Genomic DNA, 15,362 nt, shown 5'->3' with positions numbered 1-15,362 from the left:
CTGGCTGATGTGTTAGTCACTTTGCTCATTGCTGTGACAAATATCTGACAAAAGGAACTTCGAGAAGGAAGGTTTGATTTCAGCTCCCTGTTTAAGGCTGTCATCATCTCAGGATGCAGAGGACCAGGCAGCTGTCCCATTGTAGCCATAGTCAGGAAGCAGAGAGCAGTGAGTACTGCTGGTGTTTGTTTTCTGCTTGTAATTAAATTCAGGACCCACAATTTACAGCATGCTGCTGCCTGCATCATGTGCGACTTTTTCCCTTAGTTAAACCAAACTGGGAATGCCTCAGCACACATGCCCGAAGTGAGCCTTCTAGGTGATCCCAGACCCAGCTTGGGTTGATAGATGGCTCATCTAAGCCATCACCAATGATGTCACTGAATCTCAGTGTGTGTGTGTGTGTGTGTGTGTGTGTGTGTGTGTGTGTGTGTGTGATGGAAGAAGGATTAGTATTCCCCTAGGAAGCTGTCACCATATCTGAAGGAGTTCTTTTTGGAAACGTACCCTAAGTCATCCCCTCTGGCTGTGTCTCTGCCTGCCACACTCTTTCCTTGATATGCAGCACTCACACAATTATAAATTTGGCTCTTGTTTGCTTTCCTAGCTAGGTTGTAGCTTTTAAGAGGGCAGTATTTATGTAATATGTGGTCCCCCATATTGCTTCACAAAATGCCAGGCACCAGATGCTAGATGCCGAGTAAGATTTGCAGACATATGCGAAGTTGACAAACCTGGAATTGTTCCATACAAAGTTTTAGTGATGGGTTTTGTCCTTAGTTTTGGTGTGAAGGTCACTATTAAGATCTTATTGTTTCAGAAAAGCACAACTCGACAAAAGCTAAAACCCGAGACCCTAGAATACCAGTCTTGAGTAATGGGGCTGTGAATGTGATCATTCGCCCTCAGCTTAGAAAGATAGACGTGAGGTAGAAACCAACTCCAGCAACAGAAACCATTTCTCTTATTCACATTTTGCGGAGGTCAAGGAGCTGCTAAGGGTCATTCCCTAAGGAACAGGAAGTTGGTGAGATTGCTATGACCAAACACAGGCCAAACTATATTAGCTCTGACTCAACGGTGGCTTTTTCAGCCTGATAAGGCATTCTTTCTCCTCGATCAAGCTGTGACAGGCATGAGTGATCTGCTGACCCCATATACATATGAAGAAATGGTGAAATCTAAAATACTTGAAGCAATCCAGCTCTCTGATAGAGCTCTGTTAATACCAACATTGGCAATCATTAGAACATTCATTATGATTAGTTATTTTTGTCTCAGCTATTTTGAGGCAAGACCTTGATCAAGGACTACCAGGTAGACCTGGTTTAAAATTTGTTCTTAATGTCTTCTTGTGTTTTAAAAATATTTATAAGGTAATTTTAGGTCAACCATATAAAATAATTTTGTAAGTTAAAAATGTCAGATAGGCCAGGCATGGTGGTGTACCCCTGAAATCCGAGCATTAGGAGAATTGAGGATACATTTGAGGGCAGGGGGATCACAGCAGTTTCTCAAAGGTAGACCTTTGAGCTTCTAGTTTTCTTTTTATGATAATGGGAATCCAGATCAAATGATTAATTTTGACAGTGGGAATGACCTTTGTTATGATAATTTTACCTTAATTTTGGTCTTTCATTTATGGGTTATCAGAAAATTTACAATGCCAATAAATAAGCCTTATAGTATCATACATAGCCCTATGTTCTTCCATGGTTTTATAGCTGGAGTTACAGGACCAGTGACCATGCTTCTGGCTATGTGTTAAAATGCTGCTCATTAAAATTGGTGAAGCACAAAATTCTTTTCTAAGTAGTTACAGTGTTTTGTTCCACACTTGCTTCCTAAGGCTAGATGTCCACATGTAACTGGATTTCAGTTTCTTCCTCTTCATGGTATAGTCAACTTCCCCAAAGGGTTTTGGGAGTTACAGGATAATCCGTGTTGGGACACTTGCTGTTTCCAAGGTTTAACTATCAGTTTCCTGTTTTGGGTACTAGTTTATACATTGCTCTCAGGAAGAAACTTTCCTTAATGTAGACACAGTGTTTAGACATTAATTTCTCCATGTCTGTATCTTAAGCAGAGCTTTCTTCAATCTTAGAGTGCTGGTCAGAAGCATGGAAGAATTTCACACAACTATGATCAGATAAATACAATTTTAAAAAGTTTTGAAAGATGTTAAATTTTGTGAGACAGGGTCTCTTGTAGACTAGCCTATACTCAGATTTGCTTCATAGCCAAGGATAACATAGAACTTCTAATCCGAAGGAAAGCATGTGTTCCTGTAAGCATGTGCTGTCACACTTACTTCCCTATTAGATACATGCTTGAATGTTAGATTTGACTTTTCACTTAGAACTGAGGCATGTACAGTGCTCCACCACCTGAGCAAGAGGACAGTCTCGTGAGGAAATGCAGTTAAATCCTTCAGTGATGCTGGAGCACTGAACTGCTCTCTGATTCTCCTTTTTGTTTCTTTTTGTTTTTTGAGATAATATCTTATACACTCTGGATAGCCAGGAATTCTTTATGTAGACCAAGTAGACTGGCCTCAAGTTTGTAGCAATCCCTTTTCCCCAAATGTTGGGATTACAAGTTATACAACCACATGGGCTCTATTTTGCTTATTTTTGTATTGTTTGTTGAGTTAAGGTCTTGCTTTCTTGACCACCCTGGACTGGAAGCACAAACTCCACACCTTCCTGCACTAAGTTCCTGAGTCAGGCTGGGATGATAAATGTACCCCCACCCACTCCCGTACCCAGCTCAATCTTGCCTTCTTTTAAATAACGCTAGTGTATGGGATGCAAATGAGCATGATTTAAAAAACCAGTTTTATATTCACATATGCACACATGGCTCTAATTATGCAAATTCATTTAAAAGGATTTTCATTTACAGTAGTAGGAAAGCTTTTACTGTTTTGGAAAAGCTTTGGCTTTAAGGGAATTCTGGGCAGCTAATAACCTATAAATGTAATTGATATTCTTGGTAACTAAAGAAATTATTTAAATCTTTGGATTGTGTTTGGAAGCGCCTCCTAGTTGGAAGTACTTCTTGGAGCTGACTCTTTAGGTGGTGTGTTGTAGAGACTTCAGCTCTGCCTTCGTTCTTGTTCTGCCTGCTGCTGCTGATGATAATTCTCTTTTGTCTTTTTCCTCCTTGGGCTTTCCTTAGCTTGGCCACTGTGTAAGTACTTCATACATCAACAATCTAGACGTGTTCAACTATTTCATTGTTTTTAAGTGTTGGAAAACATACTAGTTTTGTGTGTCTATGCTACATCACTAAAAATAGTCACAAAATGAACCGAATGGATCATGGCAGGTCATTTGCATTTTCCATTTCTTTGAGAGGAATATTTTACTGCACTTTATAATGAGAGTGTAGGGATGTGCTTGTACAATTTTATTTCCCCACTGGGATCACTGTCAGCACATCACATCAGAAAGGCCAATGAGCTTGGGGTTCTCTCCCCTTCCCTGCTCTGAATATCGTGTTGTATTTCTTGAGGTGCTGGCTCGAGGCACTTCTCCTTTATCTTTGACATTGTACTAGGCAGGCCAGTGTTAACAAAGCCAGCCGAGACCGGGGCCATGCATCTCGATAGCTACTTAGGACGAAGAACTTTGTTGTTCTTCTTTTTCTGTTTACTTTAAAAATTGGCAGTCTCAAAGTGACACATTATAAAACGTATTTAGAATTAATTGCCAGAAAGGTCTACAAAGACAAACTATGCAAACGTTTCTTTTTTAATATTATGTGCAATAGGCCTGCAATTGTTTTTAAGGTCTCTGAGGAATTTGTATTTAATTTCTGACCTTATCTTAGACAGGAAACACACTGTTTATAGATGAGTATGAGCCCACAGGTGGCTCTTGAAATAGCATCGTGCTGGGAGCCTTTAGAGATGCCAGTGAGAGTGGCTGAGTGCTTAAGCCACTTCCTAGCTCTGGGCCTTCTGGTCTCTACGAGTACCCAAGCATGTGTCTGTGTTTCTGTGTGTGTGTGTGAACACACACTCACACACACACACCAAACAAACAAACGAATGAATGAATTGAAAATAAAACCTAAAATAAAATTAAAATCCTTAAAATTTTATGCTGGGAAAAACAAACAAACAAGCTTTGTATGGAGTTGCCATGGTAACCCAGGCTTGATAGGCATTTGCTAAAGCTTGAGAACACCTGAAGATAACTAGCAAAATACAGCACTTCCTCGGCAGATTTGGAATCTGCGTCTGAGAGATCATCCACTATGGCTTCAGAGTATTTGGAGAAAATGGTGTCTATACTGAACAAATACGGGCTGTTCCTCTTATCAACACTCTCCAAACAGTACAGCCTAGAGACGCTTCACATGGCATTGTGTATGGTTGAGCGTTGCAGTATCCTGGACATGAACTAATGTCAAGGGAGAACATGTGTACCTTGCATGCAGCTCCTACATGGTCTATGCATAAAGGATTTGAGCATGCTGAATTATTGTGTCTCCAGGAGTCCTGGGAATCAACCCATCCCTGTGGACATGGCCCGGGAGAGTGAGAAGCGTCAGGCTGTAGGGCTGTTCCCTGAGAGGTCTCCCTCTGAGTGACTCTCACCCAAGGCACCTGACAGCCATTTGCTATCACCTAAAAAAGTATGAATAATAGAATTTCCTGAAGTATTCCTGTGACTCCAAAGATCTGTGCTCAACATACAAGAGTGCGCAGCAGAGTTTCTATGTTTCACTGCAAGGCATCACAAACCTATGGCATATGAAATACGAAATGAAGAGTCTTTAAATTCCTGTATCCATTTGAATATGTAGAAAATGGTATCACATAAATCTAGAGTAGCAATTAATATAAATGCTGTAAAGATGTTTCATGTTCCTGGGTATATAGTGAATTCCTAGTAAATGATAACTTGTCTTCTCCGGTTAGATAATACATCTCTTGAGCAGGAAGGACCACAAGGTCCACTTTGTATCCTGCAGGGAGGCCTTACAGTAGTCTAGTGTTATTGGAGAGTTAAGAAGGTGTGAGACCCTACTATTTGCTTTGACTTCATAGGGAAAGACTCAGAAGTGGGGAGCTTGTCTTCCATGGCTGCCTCGCTGTTCCCTAGGATAGATGAAGTCAAACCTTGGAAGCTGAAGCAATACGTTGAAACATTCATCTTCTAGTGTCTGAAGGGATTTGCTCAATTTCCAGAATTAGAATAAAAGCTTGTATATATTGACACACATTGCCTTTTTTTGTTGTTGTTTGGTTTGGTTTGGGTTTTACTGCTGGAGATTAATCCTGGGGCCCTGAGCAGGCCAGATAAGTGCCCAACACTGAGCTACATCCCCAGCTCTCCACTGAGCAGTTAAACTTGACTTACCCAGTTCCACTTTTTCCTCTTTTCTTTTTTAAAGAAGTTTGGGACTTAATGCTGGATTGCGTGGTGTGGGAAACAGTATCATTCTTTTACCATTGTGATAGCATCCTCCCTCCATTCATAGCTATTGTTAGTTGATGATTTTAAGACACTGTGTTAGTGATTTTTTTTTCAGACTCCCCTGCAGCAGGGAAATGGCTTCATTTTGTGTTTGATCTGTTTCTCTAGCTGAGGTCAGGAGGAGCTCAAGTGTTAGAAGGCTGCATCGCTGAAATCCACAACATCACCAGCTTAGATATCTCCGACAATGGTACGTCACAAAAGAAACTCAAATGCTACTGGAACAAGCAAGATCAGGGGAACTGGCCTGCTAGCCACAGCCCAATATACAAATTCGAAAACACATCATAAAATATCCTTCCTCCTGTGGTGAAGATTCGAGCCCAGCATTTTTAGATTCTTGGTAGTCAGTAAATTATTTTAAACATTTTGCTTAATTAGCATCATTTTTGCTGGTTTAGTGAGTGACCTGAGCCTGTTAACTTTGCATAGAAAACTTAGATACCAGTGAGCAGTGTAAGCATACCGTTCACCAATATTTTCCTGGATGTTGCTGACTTTGCACGGCCACTGACTGTAGAGGAGGCTTGGGTAACTCTGCAGAAAATGAGCTCACCCCTGTTAACTAGTAGGCCATGAAAGAGGACAGAGAGCTCTGCTGAGGATAAAGGCTAAGGGTTGTGGGGCACTGAGCTCAGTACAGGCAGCCACCCCACTGTATGGTGTCACTTGTCACTTGTGTTCTGATTCCATCTGTATGCTTCTTTCCAGGTTTAGAATCCGACCTATCTACCCTAATTGTGTGGCTCAGTAAAAACAGATCAATACAGCACCTGGCATTGGGAAAAAATTTTAATAATATGAAATCCAAGTAAGAGCTTTGAATTTTTTATATGACAATGATGAAAATAACCAGCCTCCTGACAGCTTTTGATTTGATCCCCCTGTCCACGTCTTTAAAATCTCTTTAGAAATCTGACGCCTGTGTTGGACAACTTAGTGCAGATGATCCAAGATGAAGACTCTGTGAGTATCACGTGACACGTTTTACTTGCCTCTTTGTGATTATTTCTATTGGACTGATGCTGAAGTGCTTTCAGATAATTCATATGTAGATTTTATCAGTATTTTAAAAATGGAATATGCTTTAGTAGAGTTTGAATACTTAAAATTCTATTCTTCAATCTATCAGAGAGATTAAAACTAAGAACTTTTGAAAACATTTAGTGTGTGTGTGTGTGGTGTGTGCCATGGCACATGTCTGGGCATCAGAGGACAACTCTTAGGGGGTCAGTTCTCTTCTTCCACCATATGGTTCTAGGGGATTCTAGGCTATGAGTCTTGGCAGCGGGACTTTTACCACTGTGTCATCTCATAAGAGATTTTCAAAGGTATAAATTAACTCTTAAACCCTCTGTATCCTATCCAACTAAAACATGAATCTACAGATCAGTTAGCTGGTAGTTTTACTATGTATTAGACTGAGAAACATCGTGTTCTCAACTTGGACTTTACCTAGTAATTATATAGAATTTCAGGTAGTAGGGAGGTTTCCTCTCATCGTAAATGGCTGCTTGGACTCTCATCATTTTCTTGTACTTTTGTGCCTTCTAGTTGTTTCTGAGCAAGGCTTAGATCAGAGTGAAGGCATTTAATTTCAAGTAGCAGCCTATTGTGCATGGGAAAAGGAAGCTACTTGACTGATAAAGGAGAGCATTGTCATAACTCCACTCACTAGAGAGCATTGTGTCTTAATGTTCCATTTTACTGATGCTCCTTAAGACTGTCCTCTTCTTCTCAAAGTCATATTTAGTCACGAAACACAGTTTCTAAAATTCAACTTCTTGTTGCCATTACAAAGACTTGCACTGCGGGTGGTAGAGTAACTTCATACCTGAATCAAAGTATGTCACGTTTTGAAAAATATCCCTTCCGTTTTTGACCTTCTGCCAGGAAATGATAGACACTTCTATGACATCAGTAAGCTGCCTTCCCTAAGACAGCTATTGGGGTTGTGGGGTTCCAGAATTTCTGACCTGCTAGCCTTTTTTTCACCTGAGAGGTGAAAATTCTGTTTTCTTGATTTCTGACATGGGGCTGTAATTTCTAACCATGGCTAAACAATTCAATTAATCATTTAAGGGGTTGTGCTTTATTGCTGGGATCTCACCTGCTAATCATCTCAGGATGTTTTTTTCCTTTTATATTAGATTACTAAAGCCAAGGATAGAATTGGCATGTAATACTAATTTTATACATTTAATTTGACTTTGCACTACTCTGCGTTATTAAATGCAGTTTTCCTGATTTGGGAACCTAATGGTACAAAAATCATACTTAGTATTCATCCCCAAATATGTGTCTTAGTAAATAACTTAAGAAGTTTTCAAGTTCACGAAGAGCGTATTATATCAAGTTCTGCTCATTGCTTAGGGTCTTCAAACTGTTTTTGTAGTTTTAGTTTCTTATTTAAAGATAATTTTGATATTTAAAATGCACCTGAAAACACATTTGCAGATGACGAATTTGCTATGTAAATGTGAATTCTGCCAAGTTACACGTTTCATTAGTATGTTGCTAATAACTCTACGGTGAATAGCTTTTTATTTTTGTGTCACTGAAAATGATGTGGGTTTTTCAACAGGCAATTACCATCAATTTTTCTTTTCCTTAGGAATCTATAATATGCAGACCAATTTAAAGTGATTAGGAGTTGAGCCTCATGCATTCCAATATTTATTCCACAGAAAACCAATTGCTTTGGGCCTGTTTTCGGTTTTACTTAAGTAGAGTTGAACATTCAGAATATACTCTCTGCCTTTGACACTTGCCCTCTGTGGAATCCGTTCCCCGGCAGCCCATGAATAGCTTAGTCACCCAGAACTGCACACAATGCTCAGTGGGGACACCCAGCTTCTCGGGAGCTTCGGTATCACCTTCGCCTGTCGATGAAGGGGACTACATCCAGACTCATGAGATGGTGGCAATGAGCAGCCAACACGACAGAGAATCTGTTTTGGAGGATTGCATAGAAAACCCTGTTGTAATCCACAGAACAGGATGGGGTTCCCCCCAGGATGACTAATAACCCGAGACTGAGTCTAGATTAAGCATTAAGCATTCATGTGGTAAGGCTGTATGGAAATGTAATAAATTAGGAAAAACTGACCTTATAAATATGTATGCAATTCAAACACACACACACATCGCCCCATTCTTATTATTCTTAAGTGTTAATTTGTGTACTAGAATTTGAATGTAGTGATGGAAGAGTAGCTTAGAGATCTAGCCATTTCCCAATATGACAAAGAAGCCATGGTAGATCATTTTGGTACTAGTGGAAAAGAGAGTGTAAAAATGGTGAGGCATGACTACTGCTTTTCACGAGGTAGTGTTGCATGTTTTGTTTTGTTTTTTATAACATTAGATTACCCGAGTCTGAACATTTTTCATTGCTTTCTATTTATCTGAATGTAGAATAGTAAGAACACTGTTTACTTAGCTTTCTGGCTGAGATGCCATCGCCTTAGCCACCAGCAGCAGTCTCTTTTTCTTGCTTGGGTCTGACTGACTGGTGTGCTGTTCCCTTCTGATTATCCTGGGCTAAGTCTGATCAGCAGCACGGCCCGAGAATGTCAAGAATGGTCATATAGTCACTCTGTCTAACTGAGTCACATGATAGTTCTCTGTTGACATTTGAGTATTTTATTTTTTATCTTTTTCCTCTTCTTTTTGAAACAAGGCCTCATACAGTATAGTCTGGCCACAATTTATCCCCCTGCCTCTACCTCCCAGGTGCTCAGGTTTCAGGTATGAGCTGCCATGCCTGACTGATGTCTAGATTTTAACTCCGTCCTCTTCACCCTGACCTTGTACATCATAGATAGAGACCTCTCTCTTTCATACATATAGGTGCATGATCAGTACAACCTGGTGGAGCAGGCACAGGTAGATCTTGTGTTGTATTTGCTTGTTGTCATGGAAACCACTCAGCTTCTAGCCATTTACCTGCCTGGGATGCCAGTGCTGCTTAAGGGAATGAGGCCAGAGGAGAACACTTCACATGACAGATGTCATTCCGCAGGTCTGAACTGAGACCTTTCATGCCTTGTTGGTGTATGTCTGGGGATTTACCCCTACACTGAGTCTTGCAAACACAGATGCCCGCAGGACTAGGGGGACAGTAGAGCAATTAGAAGGAGTTGGGCACTGGAGGAAAGTCTATTTGGTGTTTGGTCATGTACCCTGAAGGCCAGACCAAACCTGTATCCAGCCTGAGTGGCTTTCAGTCTCTAGTTGATGTAGATTCACATACGGTGTATGATCATACAGATTTGACTTTTTGTTTCTCGAATCACAGGAATATCTTCTGATAGAAACTTAAGACACAGTTAAAGGATAATGACCAAAAATGTTCTAAAATAAGCTCCTTGGGTGTAGTGTTACATTGTTGTTGAGAGCACACACTCCAAAACTTGCTCACACAAGCTGACTCTGATTCAGCTGTGGTCTAATGCTATGACTTTGTTTTGCTGAATTGCTTTTTGGTAAGATAGAATACCATGCACCCCATGCTGGCTTTGAATATTTTATGAGACTAACCTTGAACTTCTTATCCTTCTGCCCCTACTTCCCAAGAGCTAGGATTATAAACTTGTACACACACACACACACACACACACACACACACACACCCCACATGCCTGTCATCTTCTAACTGTGGGTTTGGTTGAATTGCTTAACCCTTCTGTTTCTGGTGACTAAGGATGACAATCGTGCCTCAGTACATAATGGTGTCTGAGAGGGTTAATTAAACCACACATGAAAAGAGGAAGCAGTGGTTGGGTATAGTAAATGCTTAGGAAATATTCATCGGCTGAACATTATTCATCTTGGGTATGTTTCATTTTGCATTCGGGCCCTGTCTTTTAGAGTTATTTTTCACTTATAGAAAAATAAATTGGGTAGAAAGGTATAATGCCTCAAATGGGTCACTTCTGTGACCTGTGGCTTGCCATAGAAGCAACAGATATTCATCAATTCATCCTGGAAGTCTATTTAATGTCAGAACCTTCCGGTTCCAACCTCACCCCTACCCATGGCTTTAGACAGCAATTCCCAAGGCAGACAGTTCAATGAGTCCTATTCTCAGTTCTCTGTGGAGAGGTGGGAAAGTGGTCATTGCTTTGATGAAGCCATTCAGTGCTGTGTGGGCCCCCCCACCCCCAGCCTCTGCAGTCCTTGTCCCTGGCTGACTCAAAGCTCAAGACTGAGGTCACCATCATCATCAACGCCCTGGGCAGCAACACCTCCCTGACCAAAGTGGACATCAGTGGGAATGGCATGGGAGACATGGGAGCGAAGATGCTGGCCAAGGCTCTCCAGATCAACACCAAACTCAGGTAGGCACCACTGTCCTGACCCTGAGGGTTTGCTGCTCCTTTTAGGGTAGTCTGGGTCTCCCAGGATACCCGCTGGGAAGAAATTTTTACCAGAGTACTTGGTTGGGACTCCTGAAACACATAGTATTTCCACTGATGTTTGACTTTACAAGTCCTCTGTGATGTAAAACCCTGACAGATTGTTGTGGTTTCTTTCTCAATGTAGTCTTGACACCTAACCAGGAGATAATATCAATGAGAAGCAGGGATCTTTGCAGGCCATGCTGCTGGAGCAGACCTAGACAATCCATGTCTTTTAGTGACAGGCCATGTTTTAAGAGTTGCATCCTCAGGGGATATAGCTATGCAGGCATCACAGAGGTACTTGCACAAAGAAACTGTCCATGATATCCCTGGGCTATACAGTTAGTGGTTCATGTTCTTATTTGGTACAGGACCATATGTTGTTGTAGGTTTGAGGCCTTTCTTCCACTCCACACCTCTGTAATAAAGACTTGAAACACAAGGGCACAAGAAGACTGCTTTTCAAAGGCTGGTTCCCCAGGGGACCCATTTCTGTTTCTCCGTCATACCCTGGACTTTTTGTACACACAGCTCTTCTTGAGAACCACCAGTGCTTTGCCCCATTGTTATCTGTTCCTCAGAGTGATAAGAATTTGCCACTGGTCTGTCAGTGTGTTGACTGAAGAGCAAACGCCCGTTGCTCTCCTAGGGCTCTTTTTGGATGCTCCGTTTCTTTAGCATGACACAGAATCAGAACCTTCTGACTAAACTGAAGCCACAAGCCAAGAGGAGTAGCGAGGGCTTTGAAAGTCAATGTGGCTGATGGAGGTCATCAGGGCTAGCATGGGAGGGCAGTAAATGTCAGGCTGAAGACCTCCAGATGAAGGAACGGTTGTGTGTGTCCAGGGAATTGTAAAACCTCACAAGTGCAGGTGTTCAGTAGGTAAGGTTGTATTTTTCCTAAAATACACTAAGTAAACAGCCTCCTAGCTCATAGTAGCCTGATCTTTGGCCAGAGTGTAATCTCAAGATTACACCAGGACAGGAAAATGAGAGAACATGAGATAGGGCAAAGGTCACTCTAGGTTTTAAAGATGTTTATGTTGGACACAGGGCTGGGCAGTATCTTTGATCAGGAGCTTTCAGTTTCTATGTGAATACAGGGATGCCATCTGGAGAACAGAGGGACCAAGTCTTCTAGCTGCTGACTGGTCCAGTCTTAGGTATTACAATAAGTTAACATGGCTGTTGTGCTTTTAGGTGTAGTTTTTCAAAAATATTTGGGTAATAGCTGTGTTAAGCTATGATGTAGGGGCTGAGAGTATAGCTTAGTGGTATAGTGCATGCTTATCATGCATGACATCATGGGTTCAACCCTAACAGAAGGGAGGGAGGGAGGGAGAGGGGAAGAAAGAAAACAAGAAAGATAAAAAGATAAAAAGAGAAAGCAAGCAAGAAAGACACTATTGAGTGAAATGGCCATTTTTGTTTTGATGAAACAAATGAATGTTATTCCTTTCTTACATGATGCCATTTAAATGCTTATAAGCATGTCCAACCTATGTCCTGCCAATTGCATATCAGTAAGTGCAGCCAGAGATAGCTATGAGTTCAGTCCAACACATATTTTTACATTTACTTAAGGCTTTATGATATTTCTACAAAATTAAGTAACTATGTTGCTTGGCATCAGTGTTGTGTCAGGATGTCGAAGGGCTGGATGTGCCTAGAAACAGTGTTGATTCAAAGAGCCTTATCTCCAGGGGAGGGGGGATCATCCTGGCCACACCTCAGAGTCTGACTGTTAACATGGCTTCATTTCCAAACAGGACAGTCATCTGGGACAAAAACAACATCACCGCACAAGGCTTTCAAGACATAGCTGTTGCTATGGAAAAGTAAGTTTTAATTAGGATTCTTCTCTGGGCTAGTACTAAAGAGCCAATGGCATTGGTGACACCTGTGGGATGGTAGAAAAAACTGTGGGTAGAGATCAGATCTTTGTAGACCAGCCATAGAGTCGGGAGTCAGGCAAGACAGTGGCTTTGTCCCAATGTGAGTTTTCTAATGCACAGAATAAGCGCCGAAGTGCTAATCTGCCAAAGCAGGTGGTCATCAGGGTCACTGTTCCTTCTGCTTCTGTGGTTTACAGTCTCTCTGCACTGGGTTTCCTCTTCTGTTTGTCTGGGCCCTGTAAGAGTGAGGATGCACGGAGCTGATGGGGGCAAGTTGTTGTCTATAGTCCAGAAAAATAAAAGTGAAGTTGATTTATAGTCAGTCCCAGGCTTATTTGTTTTATATTGCTATGATTTCTTTTTAATTGTAACTGATAGCTACAATAGTTATTTGCTGCCAAATGTACTTTCCTGATCAATGAAAGGAAAAAGTAACAATTCTAGGCATGGAAGAAAATACTACTAGAATCTAGTCTTTTCTGTTTTGGCTAATGGTAGACTGAGAAATCAATCAGGGTGTCTCCAAAGAAGAGAGGTATTTATAGTGCTCACCTAGAAGAGCAAAACCGCACATGGAGAATCCATGTCCCCTTGTAAACCTTGAGCAATTCAGAGGTTGACATGAGGCAAACAGGGAAAATCCAGGGCCTTGGTGGACAGAGAGGTTGTTGGTCTTGGGTTCCTGAGGCAGAGTTTGCCGTCATCATATTGATGCAGTTGCTGTGGCCGGGCAAATGTCTGTCCAGAGCCTCTTGTCTTAATGTTGCAGCCTTTGCAAAATGTTAAAGATGATTTTTATTACTGGAACTTATAGAATCAGAAGGAACTGTGTCACTAATTATGTGACATGTAGGCAGGAACCCTCACCTTCCCTCATTAATCCCTGGCTCTATGGTGCATTGAGGTAACAAGAGTGTGGCTCCTGGCTACCAACAAATTTCTGAAGTGCTCTAAGCAGATTCTGAGCCTAGGAAAGGAGATTGTCTAAAACACAACGGGAGACAGGGGCGGCCCCAGAGAAGCCCTTTCCCAAGGAAAGGGAGGAGCACTCACTGCTGTATCATCTCCCTATCCCCAAGCCCCTGTTGTAAAGGCCTGCTAGGGGGAGCTTCAGCTCCATGTGCTGTCTCCAGCCCCATCAGCAAGAATATCATATAGCTCACTTCTCCATTTATTCCTTTCTTTCAAGTGAGAGGATCAGAGTTAATGTTCTTCAAGTGTTTTTCTTGTTTTGTTTTTGAGACAGTTTTGCTTTGTAATCCCAGCTGGCCTTGAACTCACAGAGATGCACTTGTCTCTGTCTCCTTAGTGCTGGGATTAACGGTGCATGCCACCAGGACCAGCTCCAAATACCTTCTGGTTCAAAGCCACATGCTTCTACTTGAACCAGGAAATCAGGGTGCAAAATCAGAGGGATTCAGTTTCAAGGTGTACCCCCATCCCCACTTTGAGACCTTGTCTTGTTATGTAGACCGTGATGACCTCAGACTTGCAACAGTCCTCTTACCTCTGCCTTAGAGTTTGGAATTCCAGGCAAGTACCATGGCTGGCTCCCTTCTCTCTTTATAGTGACCCAGGCCATTGCATCGTGTGGGTGAGGCAGCTTATCACATCACAGTACACCAAGAGCCATCTGTGACTACAGAACCACCTGTGTCTGCTGCTCTTCTGTCCCTAGAGTAGGAACAGTGATCTTCACTGTGTCCATATCACAACAGCCAGCCCTAAACTTGTGGAGCACTGCCAGTCCAGGCTGGCATTTAAGAGTAACCAGGAACACACCCACTCAGTACTCAGCATCTCCAGGCGGATAGCTATATCTCTGGGTCAGTCAGTTATATACACTGTGCTCTGAGATGCCAACACTTCCATATCACTGTTGCGTAAGTGCACCACACTGGTCTGTAATGGGATAAAAATTTCATGCAGGAAAGATTATAAAAAAGATTTATTGTCTTTTAATTCCCTTTGGCTGGTTCCTTTTTTAAACAAACAACTTTGTAAAACACGCTAACATAGTAATTAAAGTTGAAGGGGATGGCAGCCTTCCCTTGTTTAATTCTATGTGGAAGTATCTGGCGAGTGGACTGGATGCCTATTTTCTCTATGAGGAAACAGCTATCTAAATCTTGCTGCTAACAAAATGATTATTTTTTCTTTTTCTTTTTCTTTTCTTTTTTTTTTTTTATGGTTATTGGCTTATTGTAGGGGGGTTAGTTGCTAAGGTACTGTTCCAGTGACAGCCACCTAAATGCCCATGAGACTTACAGCTCTTCACTGTATGGAGATCTAAAGCATGATGCTGGTGTCACTCCATTGTATATAATGGATGCCCAGGTCACCACCAACTGGCAAAAGGTCGTTCTTTGGCTGATTCTGCGGGCAAGCTGTAGAGGCTCATGGGGATTGGGATACCTAGACAGGCACGCCACCCTTTTCCCGAGGCTTATTCTGGAGATGTTCACCTGTTATGGATATCTTCACCCAAAGGGTGCCAGAATAGCACAGATTATTGTGTGGATAGTAACAGTTTGGCATCTTTAAGGTCTCTGTGTTTCCTCCTGTATCCATTT

At 41.7% G+C, this 15,362-nt stretch overlaps 1 protein-coding gene across 6 annotated transcripts in view; it reads left to right on the top strand.

Moving 5' to 3' along the window:
- Carmil1 (capping protein regulator and myosin 1 linker 1) overlaps positions 1-15,362 on the top strand; it is a 263,753-nt gene that overhangs the window by 175,731 nt on the left and 72,660 nt on the right. For 3 of the 6 annotated variants that reach the window (XM_029468353.1, XM_029468355.1, XM_029468354.1), the window contains exons 18-23: positions 3,181-3,192; positions 5,598-5,679; positions 6,201-6,300; positions 6,401-6,455; positions 10,659-10,831; positions 12,664-12,732. In XM_029468353.1, the coding sequence (XP_029324213.1) occupies positions 3,181-3,192; positions 5,598-5,679; positions 6,201-6,300; positions 6,401-6,455; positions 10,659-10,831; positions 12,664-12,732 (491 nt within the window). The remainder of the gene's footprint in view (positions 1-3,180; positions 3,193-5,597; positions 5,680-6,200; positions 6,301-6,400; positions 6,456-10,658; positions 10,832-12,663; positions 12,733-15,362) is intronic. The other 3 variants (XM_021180627.2, XM_021180629.2, XM_029468356.1) reach the window with 1 other exon arrangement.

This window comes from Mus caroli, chromosome 13 (genome assembly GCF_900094665.2).
Source record: "Mus caroli chromosome 13, CAROLI_EIJ_v1.1, whole genome shotgun sequence".
Classification (NCBI taxonomy): domain Eukaryota; kingdom Metazoa; phylum Chordata; class Mammalia; order Rodentia; family Muridae; genus Mus; species Mus caroli.
Note: the sequence above shows the minus strand (reverse complement) of the source record. Positions and strands in the feature narration are given on the sequence as shown.